General features: G+C 39.2%; 1 protein-coding gene across 3 annotated transcripts in view; it reads left to right on the top strand.

Moving 5' to 3' along the window:
* The window catches only part of CEP126 (centrosomal protein 126), a 45,967-nt gene extending 34,685 nt beyond the window's left edge, over positions 1-11,282 (top strand). For 2 of the 3 annotated variants that reach the window (XM_064170510.1, XM_064170519.1), the window contains 5 exons: positions 3,635-3,729; positions 4,988-5,075; positions 5,550-5,759; positions 8,397-8,461; positions 11,067-11,282. In XM_064170510.1, the coding sequence (XP_064026580.1) occupies positions 3,635-3,729; positions 4,988-5,075; positions 5,550-5,759; positions 8,397-8,461; positions 11,067-11,171 (563 nt within the window). In that variant the 3' untranslated portion in view covers positions 11,172-11,282. Of the gene's footprint in view, positions 1-3,634; positions 3,730-4,987; positions 5,076-5,549; positions 5,760-8,396; positions 8,462-11,066 lie in introns of those variants that run through there. The other variant, XM_064170513.1, reaches the window with a different exon arrangement.
* Positions 11,283-12,636: the final 1,354 nt, after the last annotated feature.

The following is a 12,636-nucleotide window of genomic DNA, read 5'->3' on the forward strand; positions in this document are numbered from 1 at the left end:
AATAATCTTCTCTTTACATTTAAAAATAGGTTTCATAATTTTTATTTACCTTGTTTTTCCTCTTCAGTCTAGCCATACTCTGTGCCTTAGGCACTGATGGCATCTTCATGCTTATTATTTTGTATGATATGTACTGCTTTGCCTCCTATTGAGAGCTGCAGATGGAAGCAGAGCTCCTGAAACTATAGACCCTGCTTTCAGATACAAGCAGCCATTCCAAACTACTTCACATACTTGCAGCCCAGAAAGCCAGGTGTGTCTTGGGCTGCATCAAGAGAAGCATGGCCAGCAGGTCAAGGGAGGTGATTCTCCCCCTCTACTCCACTCTGGTGAGCCCCCACCTGGAATACTGCATCCAGTTCTGGAGCCCCTATTGTAAGAAGGAAATGGATGTGGTGGAAGGTGTCCAGAGAAGGGCCACGAGGATGATCGGAGGGCTGGAGCACCTCTGCTATGGAGACAGACTGAGAGAATTGGGGCTGTTCAGTCTGTAGAGAAGGCTCCAAGGTGACCTTATTGTGGCCTTCCAATATCTGAAGGCAGCCTACAGGAAAGCTGGTGTGGGACTTTTTAGGCTGTCAGGTAGTGATACAACAGAGGGAAATGGAGCAAAACTAGAAGTAGATTTGGATTGGGTATTAGGAAGAAGTTCTTCACCATGAAGGTGGTGAAACACTGGAGCAGGCTGCCCAGGGAGGTGGTAGAAGCCCCAGCCCTGGATGTCTTTCAGGCTAAGCTGGGTGGGGCTGTGAGCAATCTGATCTAGTGCGAGGTGACCCTGCCTATGACAGGAGGGTGTAGGATCTAGATGATCCTTAAGGTCCATCCCAGCCCTGCCAATTCTATGATTCTATGATCATTCTGGTGATTGGACACACAGCACAAAGATGCTTCCTAGAAAAATAAGTAATTCCTGTAACTTTGAAACCCCTAAATTTCAGGTTTTATCTACAGTACTCAACAGCTTAACTCTGGAGTGATTCAGAACAGCTCTGTTGTGTAATAGCAGAGAGAGGCCCCCTGGCCTGAAGCAGGGGTGGGAAATGAGAAATGTTATCTACTTGTCCATTCCATTTCAAACAGATAAACTTAAGATAGGTGTGACTTAAGTGAACCTATTGGATTTTACATTGGAAATGAATGAAGTCTTGCATTACCATGCCATGCCTCCAGCAGAGATACAGAGATACCTGCTGCTTGATCACTTCATTTGCATATCAGATTAATTAGGAATTAATTAGGAAATTTACTGGATCAAAGTTGTGTGCACTACTAATACTGTCTTCACTGCAACTTTAAATGCTGTATCCCCAGTGTCACATAGATCCAGCTCTTAAAATTTGAGTGTGCCTCTATCGGTATGCACTTAACATTTTATATTTCGCAAGTCCTCTTCATTTTAAATGCTCTAGATAACTCCTAATGGCAGCCCTGTTGTTTCCTCTGTTATCTGCAAATGCACATAGTTCACCATAGTCTTTGTGCTGAAGTGTTTGCTGTGAGAGGCTGAATATTGCTTGTACTTGAGCGAAGTATCTGCTGTGGCATTGTTGCAAGGTTTAGGGAGGTCTGCGCAGACCCTAGAAAATGTGATCTGTTGTAATGCTTGGTCAAATGAACAAAGAATAAGTGAGAACAAAATGAATAAAGAAAATTATCGTCCATGAGAATCTTTCGGGGGCTTCCAGGCATCACTTGGTATATTTTCTGACTGACACATATATTGTAGCTGGGTATTAGAATTATTTAATCACTAAAATGCTTTTAAAATGTGTTTAACATTTAGTGTCTGCAAAATAGGGGACCCACTCAGATGCTTACAGTTACACAAGAGCAGACTGCTCAGTACCTCAGGCACTTAGAGATAATCTTGCTAATTATATTTTTGTCTTACATTTCTCCAAGGAGTCTTTTCCATGGCATAGATTTAGGATGTAGGGCAAACGAATCAAGTGCTGATGCCTATCAATAGAGGTTTCAGAAAAATATTATGTGAGTAGTAATATAACAAGGGCTTTTCTTTGCTTCTTTCTTAATCTTTCCCCTATATTTAACACAGTATTAACATTTCATTTTCAGGTGCTGTTCAGCACCATATATTGCACTGAAATAATTCAATGTAACTAAACAAGAACCTTTTAAAGCTACTCAGTCCTGTGTTACATGTGATGGCAGCAGCCAGGTTTAAAATGGGCTTCTAGGATTAATTGTTTTCTTTTTGTGCAAATGTTAAAAATTCTGCTTTGTTAAATAGCACTGTAATAGCAAATAAAGAAATAAAATTCTTTCTAAATCACTAGAAGACCTCTTGGCCTAACCATAAACTACACATGTAAATATTGATTATGTACATAAATAGGCAATTTATCCACCCAAATATATATCATGTAAACTGCATTTGCATATCAAGTGTTTACAAAGGAGAATATAGTATCCATATCTTGGATATGTAGATTCCTAACCTGAACATGAAAATGCTGATATACAGCTGCAGTTTGTATGCATAAAAGTTTAATTAATTTAATTTTGAAGCCTGATGTTTTAATTTTGAAACTATATTATTATGCCAGACAAAATTGATACAAAAATTGAGATGCAGTGTCTAGGTTAGGGCTCCCTAGCCAAGGGAAAACACTGTACAGAATTACTGTCATTCACATTATCATACAGCTGTATAAATTAGTGAGATAAATTACAAAATGCAAAGCTGTAGAACTAAGGTTTTAAACCATGACTTGCATTTGAGTCATACCTGTGAGACCGCACCTGGAGGAATGTGTTCTGTTCTGAGCTTCATAGTACAAGAGGCACATAGACAGGCTCTCTCTTCAGAGAGTCCAATGAAGGGCTACGAAGATGGTGAAGGAACTGGAGCATCTCTCCAGTGAGGAAAGGCTGAGAGAGATGACACTGTTCAGCATGGAGAAGAGAAGGCTATGAGAGATCTTATCAGCATCTGTAAATATCTGGAAGGAAGCTGCAATGAGGACTGAGCCAGACTCTTTTCAGCAAAGCCAGAGGCAATGGGCACAGATTGAAACACAGGAGGTTCCCTCTGAGCAGCACACTAATTCTGGAGACTTTTTTACTGTGAGGGCAACTGAATCTCCATCCGTGGAGGTATTTGTAAGCCATCTGTGGGCATGGTCCTGGGCAATCTAGGCAGCCCTACTTGAGCAGGAAGGTTAGATCAGATGACCTCAAGACATCCCTTCCCACCTCTACCCTGTGATTCTGCAAATCGAATAAATTTTGTGAACTATTGCATGTTTTCTGCACAGTGCTATGTAATCTGTGCAGACACTGAATCCATTAAGGCATTAGATCCAGCATCTTGGCAAGAGACATTTCCTGTGTCAGGCAACTGGACTTTAGGATTATTCTCTTAATGCAATCTATTTTCTAAAACTTTATTTGGGGCATGTAATTTGATCCTAGTTTTATCATAGTTCACTGTTCATTCTCCTGCTTACTTGGTAAAACCACCTTCTATCTTTGTACAGACCATACTTATTATCTGGGATTCAAAGTGGGGCTCTACTTAACTTTCTTGGAAATGTCCACATGCAATCCACAGCTATATCTTGTAGTCCTGTGCTAACATGAAGTTACTTTTGTATGCATGTCATTTAAGGTGTTGTACCTGTTACAAGACAAAAGCAGTGTTTTGACAACCATGAAAACAAGCACAGAGTCTCTGAGAGATGGAAGCCTACTTATCATGCACAGGTAAGTATTAAACACTATCAAAGTTTATATATCTTCAAATTTGCAAGTTTCAAGAATATAAAATACAATCATTGTCATACAGTTTTGAATCAGTGTGCTTAGTCAGCTTGCTGTCATTACTGATGTAAAAACTAAAACCAGCTAGAATAAATCACTGTATCAGTAGAATCATAGAATCATAGAATCAACCAGGTTGGAAGAGACCTCCAAGATCATCCAGTCCAACCTAGCACCCAGCCCTATCCAGTCAACTAGACCATGGCACCAAGTGCCTCATCCCGTCATTTCTTTAACACCTCCAGGGATGGTGACTCCCCACCTCCCTGGGCAGCCCATTCCAATGGCAAATCACTCTCTCTGGCAAGAACTTCCTCCTAACATCCAGCCCATACTTCCCCTGGCACAACTTGAGACTGTGTCACCTTGTTCTATTAAATTATAGTAGGATCTTAGGGGTTGGAAGGGACCCAAAGAGATCTTCGAGTCCAACCCCCCCTGTCAGAACAGGACAATACAAGTCAGTATCTGTTACTAAAAATCCAACCGAAAACACCTTAATGTTAAATCCCATTTATAGCAGAGAGTTATTTTGGTACTAGGTCTGGTCATCTAAAAAATGGGACAACAAATTGAAGAGTGTGTCATACTTCAACTTCATCAAAAACTCACTGGCAAAATCACAGGACCACAGGATGTTAGGGGTCAGAAAGGACCCAAGGAGTTCTTTGAGTCCAACCCCCCTGCCAGAGCAGGACAATACTATCTAACACAGATCACAGAGGAACACATCCAGACAGGCCTTGAAAGGCTCCAGAGAAAGAGGCTCCACGACCTCCCTGGGGAGCATGTGCCAGTGCTCTGTGACCCTTAAAGAAGATCCCCCTCGTATTGAGGCAGAACCTCTTTTGGTGCAACTTACACCCATTGCTCCTTGTCCTATCATTTTTACAGAAATTACTTTAAGGAAAAGTCATATTTGTTTTTTTTTTTTCCCTCCAGCTACTGACTTCAAAATGTGCTCAGGTTTAGTGCTTTAAATATATAAAGGGTTAACCCATCTGAGGGAGTGGTCTTAACCCTGACCGCAGGTGGTCCTGACCTGTATGCACTAATATTTCTGCATTTGAAACATTTTGTAATATGAAATAATAAAACATCTTTAGAAAGTATTAGTAATATGAAATGATACATCAAAAAACTTTAGAACTTAGTATTGTTACCTTACATTAGCGTTAAAATGTTCTTATATTTTTAATAGAAATCATTACAAACTGTCCAGCTGAGTCCTGTTCAGTCTGCAATTGATCCAGTACACAATATGAATAACACCTATAAGTCTAATGAAGGTATAGTAACACATCTTACTTTGGTTCTTTGTTGTACATAAGGTAGTGACCTAATACATCCACAGTGTAACATCAGTTGTATCTTTTGGCACAGTGATTCGGAGTAAGAAAGGGTAGCTTGTTGTCTAGACCTGAATTTTTCAAGGGAATAAGATCTAGCATCATGTATTGGTGGCTTTAATCACACAGCACAACGTTCCGTTCCTGCTTGTATTTAACTGTGATAACTCTGTGTATCACACGTAGCTGATACAGGCAGTATTGCTTTCTATCGTTACATAGTCCCAACTTTGGTAGAACTCACTCTGATGCCATCTGCAAGATGAATTTTCTAACATATCATGCTTCTTGACTTTGCCACCTTTTTGACCTTCTAATATTAATTTTATGTGTTTCACAGGCACATGAAAGCAAGCAGTATATTTAAATGTTATGAGCCTTTCTCATTTGAATTTACTCCTGTAATCTTTTCAGTTTCAGAAAGCACTGTTCAGTTTCTTATAGCAGAAAAACTGTCAAGTACACCTGCTGCAGAGGATGACATCCTGGCAGCTATGGAAAGCGTGCACCCAGCCAGGCAGCCCTTACTGTTTAACAGGACTCCGTGTCCAAAGATGACTGCACTTTCAGTAGAAGAACAGAAAATTTTCCAGTCTCTTCATCATCTCAATCAAAGGCTCCAAAGTAAGTTTGGCAATAAGTAGGATCTTCCATCAAGTGATTAAACATTTTTGTTTTGTTGACATGGATTAAGCTGGATTAAAAACATGAATCTTGTGAGAGGAATGGTTTTATTCTATTTTTTTATTTTAAAATATTTGTAGCAAACAATAAAATCAGTGAAACCAATTAATAATAATGGTGATTTGAACTTGATTTTAAAAAATCACTTCAAATGTGATTGCAGCATACCTTCAGATACTGAATCAACCCAATGTAGCTGTTATTTCTAACAGATGATTGTCAAAATTGTTCCTGAAAGATGTATGACTTGGGAATCTGTTCCAATCCTTATCCATCTTAAAATGTTGCAATTAATTTTGTGAATAATTACCCTTTATATCCAAGATTTTTGCAAATGAAACTCTTTATAATGAATGGCTTTTTATTCTATTTCTTGTAGTCTTTTAGAATGTACCTCTTATCCATGAATTCTTAAGGATCACAGAGTTCTGAGATCGCTGCAGCCCAGTCTGAATGTTTAAATGAGTATCACTTGCGCAACTCTTTTAAAAAATGTCTAACTTACCTAAGTGTTCTCTAACTGTTCTTTCTCTCTGCCAGTTTTATACTGGTGCTTTTTACATTACCTTTCCAACCACATCTTCAGTTTTGCTGAAGAATACAGGGACAAAGTATATTTGTTCTTGATAATTCCTTCTCTCCAGTGATTAGTTTGTGAACTAAGTAGAATAGAATTCTTCATCCTATTATAATTAACATACTCATAGAACAAACTTACTGCTTGGGCTTCTTGCTACTGTATCTGTTGGTCAGTATTTACTTCTATGTACAGGTCTTTCAGAAAAAGTCTCATTAGTTTGAGAAAATTTCTGTATTTTGTGTGCTTCATCCTGTCTTTGAATTCAGTGGAGACCTTATGACTTAGTCTGTGTGGACTGCTTGGCTTTCCATGTCATTAGAATAACTTCTGCTTGCCGTTTTTACTGTTTATGGAACTGCCAACTCTCCTGAATTTTACATTTGCCTTTGTCCTGGTTTTGCAGGGACAGAATCACAGATCAGCCTTGGGTTACAGGCCAGTAGAAATTCTCAGTGGGCCAGGATAGATGACTGGAATTGGCTCACACGTGTCCCATATCATGAGCATCACACTCAGGATAAATTTGGTTAGGAGAGAAGAGAGTCTTCTGCTTGGGCTTCTTGTCATCCAGCTTCTCTTCTCTCTTGCTCTAGAGGGTTGCCTTCCTGGCTATTGTGGCTTCTGTGCTTTTGCTGAGCTGAGTCTAACTTTGTGTATTTTGTGCTGACATTTGTATTAATTTGGCTATTCTGTTAAATATGGTTTTATTTCAACCTGTGAGTCTTTTTTCCCAACTCCACTTCTCTGCTGGAGAGGCAATTAGATGAATACAGACACCCTTGGAGTTTTCTCATGTTAAACTTTACATGCAAGTGATCTGAGTTTATATGAGTCTGCTTTCTTAAAGTCCATTGATTTTATTTTACTGTTTAAGTACTATGCCTTATGGACTTCACTGTTCCATGGTCAACTTACCCAGGTTTCTGGAATCAAACTAAACCAGGTCTTACTAAGTTCCATGCACTACTGATAGATTTCTGTATCAAATGGTGGATGTCTTGAATTTGAAGAAAACAGCTTCTGTGAAGTCTTCAGTTTCCTGTAAACTGCAACAGCACAATGAAAGATCTCTGCAATGGCTTAGAAGTCTTCTGCAAGTGTGGCCTACAATTCCTGCTTCCATCAAATAATTTTCAGAATTTCATTATATCACATCTCATGGAACTGAAGAGTGCTTTATTTTGTCAGAGAGGTATTTTAGTATGATATGCTCAGTTTAAAAAAGTAGGTATTTTCTGTTTTCTTGTATGTGTTTTTTTCATAAACTGCTGTATAAAGGGAAATTACAGAGAAGTAGAGGTAAAAAATGCAACAGAACTGAGAGCAAGAAGCTGAAGTTTCCAAAATGTAGAAAGGAAAACTGAAAACTAAGAAAAGCACATAAGGAATTTAAAGAAACAGTGAAAGAATCACAGGAATTAACTGGCTGCAAATGAAGTAACTGTGAAAAGTAATGTCGTGTATATGTGTATCTTAGAAATATAATTAGCTTGCCTAATTATTTGGGGATTAAAATTGGTAATAAGATAAGTTTATAGGACATAGAAGTATATGTAAGTATGTACCTGTAACTGGAGTGCTGTAAATACATTGATTGTTAAATTGTGGCCTTTTTCAATCGTCTTTTTTTGGCTTTGATGTCACATATTACCAAATTAAGTGACTAAAACTGTGCACATTCATAGTGGCCTTTTGATTGAATAGCAGTAGCCAGTCTAAATCTTGAAGCTTTGTTGCCAGCTCAGTAACTGGCATTCCTTTCTCTACCTTTTAGATTTCTTTACTGACACTTTTTTTTTGAGCAGATAATATCTCCTGCAAATACAGACACAGCACATACTTCAGCAGCCGTTGGTAAGGGGAAACAAAGAACAATGTTATTAAACTACATTTCCACAATCTTTGGAAAGCTTTGTGTTGAATATTTGACTGTGATTCATTTCTATTGTAGTGTTTGTCTTGCATAATGTTATAAGATACTTTCCTGCTATTTTTAGATGTTCAAGAAGCCATTGCCAGAAACCCATCTACTTCAAATGTTTTGCAGATAACCACTCCTTTAGTGAGTATTTAATTCTACAAATTAACCTTATGGTTTATTTTATAGTAAAAATATAATTGAAAATATTGGCATTGATCTGTTCAGCTGCCAGACTTCAGATTTCTACTTATGTAAATTCACATATGAACATTATAGTATTGGAAATGTGCTTTAACAATTTGTATCAAACTGCCTCATCCTCTGACTTAATTTTTCTTTTTTGAATGCTGATGCCTGCAAAGTCCAGAAACCTCCAAGAATTTTAAAGATTCCTTTAAAACAATTAACAATTTTAACTATATGTACTTCATAGTTGACATATATTTCTTAACTTAGAGAGGAAAGGGAATACTGCATGGAAGTGTGTAAAGTAATTGGTAGTACAATGAATTGGGCCTGGAACACATAACCTATGAGGAGCAGCTGAGGGAGCTGGGTTTGTTCAGTCTAGCGAAGAGGAAGCTGAGGTAAGACCTTATTGTTCTGTACAGCTATCTGAAGGGAGGTTGGAGCAAGGAGGGGGTAGCCTCTTCTCCTTGATGACAAGCAACAGGACTAGAGGAAATGGTTACAAGCTGTGTCAGGCAAGGTTAAGGCTGGATATTAGGAAATATGTCTTCACTGAAAGGGTTATCAGACATTGAAATGTACTGCCCAAGGCAGTGGTGGAGTCAACCATCCTTGGAGGTGTTCAAGCAGCATGTGGACCTGGTACTTAGCGATGTGGTTTAATGGTGATCTCTCGGTGCTGGGTTGAAGGCTGGACTGGATGATTTTTGAGGTCTCTTCCAACCAGATATATGCTGTGAATTCTTACTTTGACCTGTACGCGTGTCGTGTTTGTTGAGTGACAGGTATTAAATGTCTTCAGTAAGTGTTTATATGTTGGTTCCATATCTTGTCTGTCTGAAAAAAAAAACCAATCATGATACCTGGAATGTAAAGCACTGAATGAGCAGATGAGTGTCTGATGTACAGTTACATTTCAAATATTCATTTAAAAATGCAGGAATTGGTAATTTATCACAGTATCACCAAGGTTGGAAGAGACCTCATAGATCATCAAGTCCAACCCTTTACCACAGAGCTCAAGGCTAGACCATGGCACCAAATGCCACGTCCAATCCTGCTTCGAACAGCTCCAGGGACGGCGACTCCACCACCTCCCTGGGCAGCCCATTCCAGTAGCCAATGACTCTCTTAGTGAAGAACTTTCTCCTCACCTCAAGCCTAAATTTCCCCTGGCATAGCTTGAGGCTGTGTCCTCTTGTTCTGGTGCTGGCCACCTGAGAGAAGAGAGCAACCTCCTCCTGGCTACAACCTCCCCTCAGGCAGTTATAGACAGCAGTAAGGTCTCCCCTGAGCCTTCTCTTCTCCAGGCTAAATAATCCCAGCTCCCTCAGCCTCTCCTCATAGGACATGATGTTGTGTTTTCAGTCTCTTCCTTTATTATGTATTTGTACTGAGGGAAAAAACATAAACAGATGACTGTATACTTCACATACTTGATATACTTCCATAACCTTCATATACTTTACTGGATAAACTGTTACTAAAAATGTTGGAAAAAATACTCCCTTCAGAAGGATTTTGTCACATACTGAGTTTGAGACTGAAAAACTTAAGAAAGTATCCAGCCTCAAAATGACTGCCTGGTTTTGAAGTGAGACTGAAAAAAACAAAGCACTTCTACCTCTTCTTTTGTGAGTCCTCATGGTAGGTGTGGCTTGGAAGCTCACCTTCCGCTCTACTGCTTCCTGTTTTGCAAATTCACTTCTCTGTGGTGAAACAACTGGTAAAGGATGTAATTTTCAGCAATCAGTGTAGCATAGCTACCTTTACCACATCTCACTGTTTCACTAAAGCATTTTGAGCTTCTATGTTCTCAGAGGCTTTACTTCCAAAAATCTCCCCCCAGCCCCCGACCCCGCATTTTCCTGGCTTTCTGTAGTCAGACTTCTTGTTCTACTATGCCCTGGTAAGCCCTCATCTGGAGTATTGTGTCCAGTTCTGGTGCCCACAGCTCAAGAAGGACAGGGAGCTGCTTGAGAGAGTCCAGCACAGAGCCACAAAAATGATTAAGGAAATGGAACATCTTCCTTAGGAGGAGATACTGCAGGAGCTGGGGTTTTTAGCTTGGACAGGAGATGACCAAGGGTTGACCTCATTCACATTTATAAATGTGTAAGGGGCAAGTGCCAAGAGGATGGAGCCAGCCTCTTCTCAGTGATGCCCAATGACAGGACAAGGGGCAATGGGTGGAAGTTGAGGCATTTACAGTTTACAGGTTCCCTGTAAATGTGAGGAAGATTTTTTTCACTGTGAAGAAGACAGAACACTGGAACCAGCTGCCCAGGGAGGTTGTGTAGTCTCCCTCTCTGAAGATATTAAAGAACCATGTGGATGCATTCCAGTGTGATCTACTCTAGGTGATCCTGCTCTGGCAGGGGGGCTGGACCAGATGATCTTTCAAGATCCCTTCCAGCCCCTGACATTCTATGAGTCTATGACCATTGTTTACATAACAAAAAACAGATCACATATCAAATGATGCTTCTTGAATGTTATATTATGCATAATTGCATTTCTGTTGATGTATATCTCATCATTCTCCATTTTATTACAGAGTATTCAGCAAGGTTTATCCTTCCCATTGAACACTGCAGTAGCCTCACAGCAGCACCAGAAAGCCTCAGCTAGTAATCGACTGCAATGGTACAGGGGATACTGATGTTACCTGCTTCAGGATATTGCAGCTTTATGTACTTCATATGTAATGTGCATACTATTTGACACTATAAAATTAGCAACAAAATAAAGATGAGAGCAGTAACACAAGTAATGAATGGCAGTTGACTGGTAAGCATTTTTAAGATCATTAAGTCTATTTTATTATTTACTTTATAAAGTGTTTGTATTGTCTGCAAATTTCCTCTACCCATAACTAAAATGAAAGGAAAATTAATATTTTACTACTTAAATTGTGTAAAATAAAAAGGAAGCTGGGAAAGTAGTTTAAGATTCACTAATAGATTCTATTACAATTATAACATACATATTGTGTTATTTATCAGCAGATAATACATGGAGTTTCACCTTTTGTAGTGGTGGCTGTATGGCACATTACAGAATCACAGAATTGTCAGGGTTGGAAGGGACCCCAGGGATCATCTAGTTCAAATCCCCCTGCTATGGGCAGGGACACCCTGCACTAGATCAGGTTTCCCGGAGTCACATCCAGCCTGGCCTTAAACGCCTCCAGGGATGTTGCCTTTATTCGTTGGCTCCATCTGACTCTAAAACTGACTCTGCTCCCAGCACCATACTTCTCCTGCAGGTGTTGCTGAATTTGTTGTTGATTCCTGTTGTCCAAATTTTCCCAACAGCATCTGTTAACTATTGTCTTTAAAGAGGAATTCTTCCTTGGCTCTTCATGTGAAGAACCCCAGGATAAAACTGTCAGGAAATTTTTGGGGAAAAAAAAAGTGCTTTGGAAAGAAATGCACAACTAATGATGGTGTGCATATATATATATATATATATATATGCACTTTCACTGAAGCACGTAGGGAAACCTCACTGTGTTCATGTCAGCTTTAGGCTAAAACAGCTGTCCTAGAAACCCAAAACCATAAACATCCAACTAGCCCACCAACAAAAGCTGTGTTTTAGTTTTGCTACTTGGCTTTCCTTTTATGATCCATTTTACAAAATCTCTGCATAAAAGGGAGCAAAGAGGAGACAGCAAACCTGGAGGTGAGAATTCCATTCCTTTGCTTAAGATACCCAGATAGCAATATTCAATGCAGAAGGGCATATATGGTCTAAGAACATGTCTGAGTGTCTTTTTTCAGAGCTAGATGCACTTGCAGTTGTCTTGCAACTGGTTATGTTAGAGGGACAGTTTGGCAGTCTTGGACTGAGATTATACATGAATTTTAAATTAATTTGTAGCATGATGGTTAATATGTCACCAGATTCGGTGTTTGGTGATAAACTGATCTGTATTATGTCAGTTCCAGGTTAAAGGCTTTTTGTTCATGAAGTTGCATGATACCTAAATCTGTGAAGTTAATTGCTATGAGATAGTAACTTTTTTCTTTTCTTTGTTCTTGCTCTGCTGCTTACGCATAAAGTAGATACATTTTTTAGAGCTTCTCGCAATGTTTATGCAGTGCACAGAACTGGTCAACAAA

The sequence above is a fragment of the Pogoniulus pusillus genome, chromosome 3 (assembly GCF_015220805.1).
Source record: "Pogoniulus pusillus isolate bPogPus1 chromosome 3, bPogPus1.pri, whole genome shotgun sequence".
Taxonomy (NCBI): domain Eukaryota; kingdom Metazoa; phylum Chordata; class Aves; order Piciformes; family Lybiidae; genus Pogoniulus; species Pogoniulus pusillus.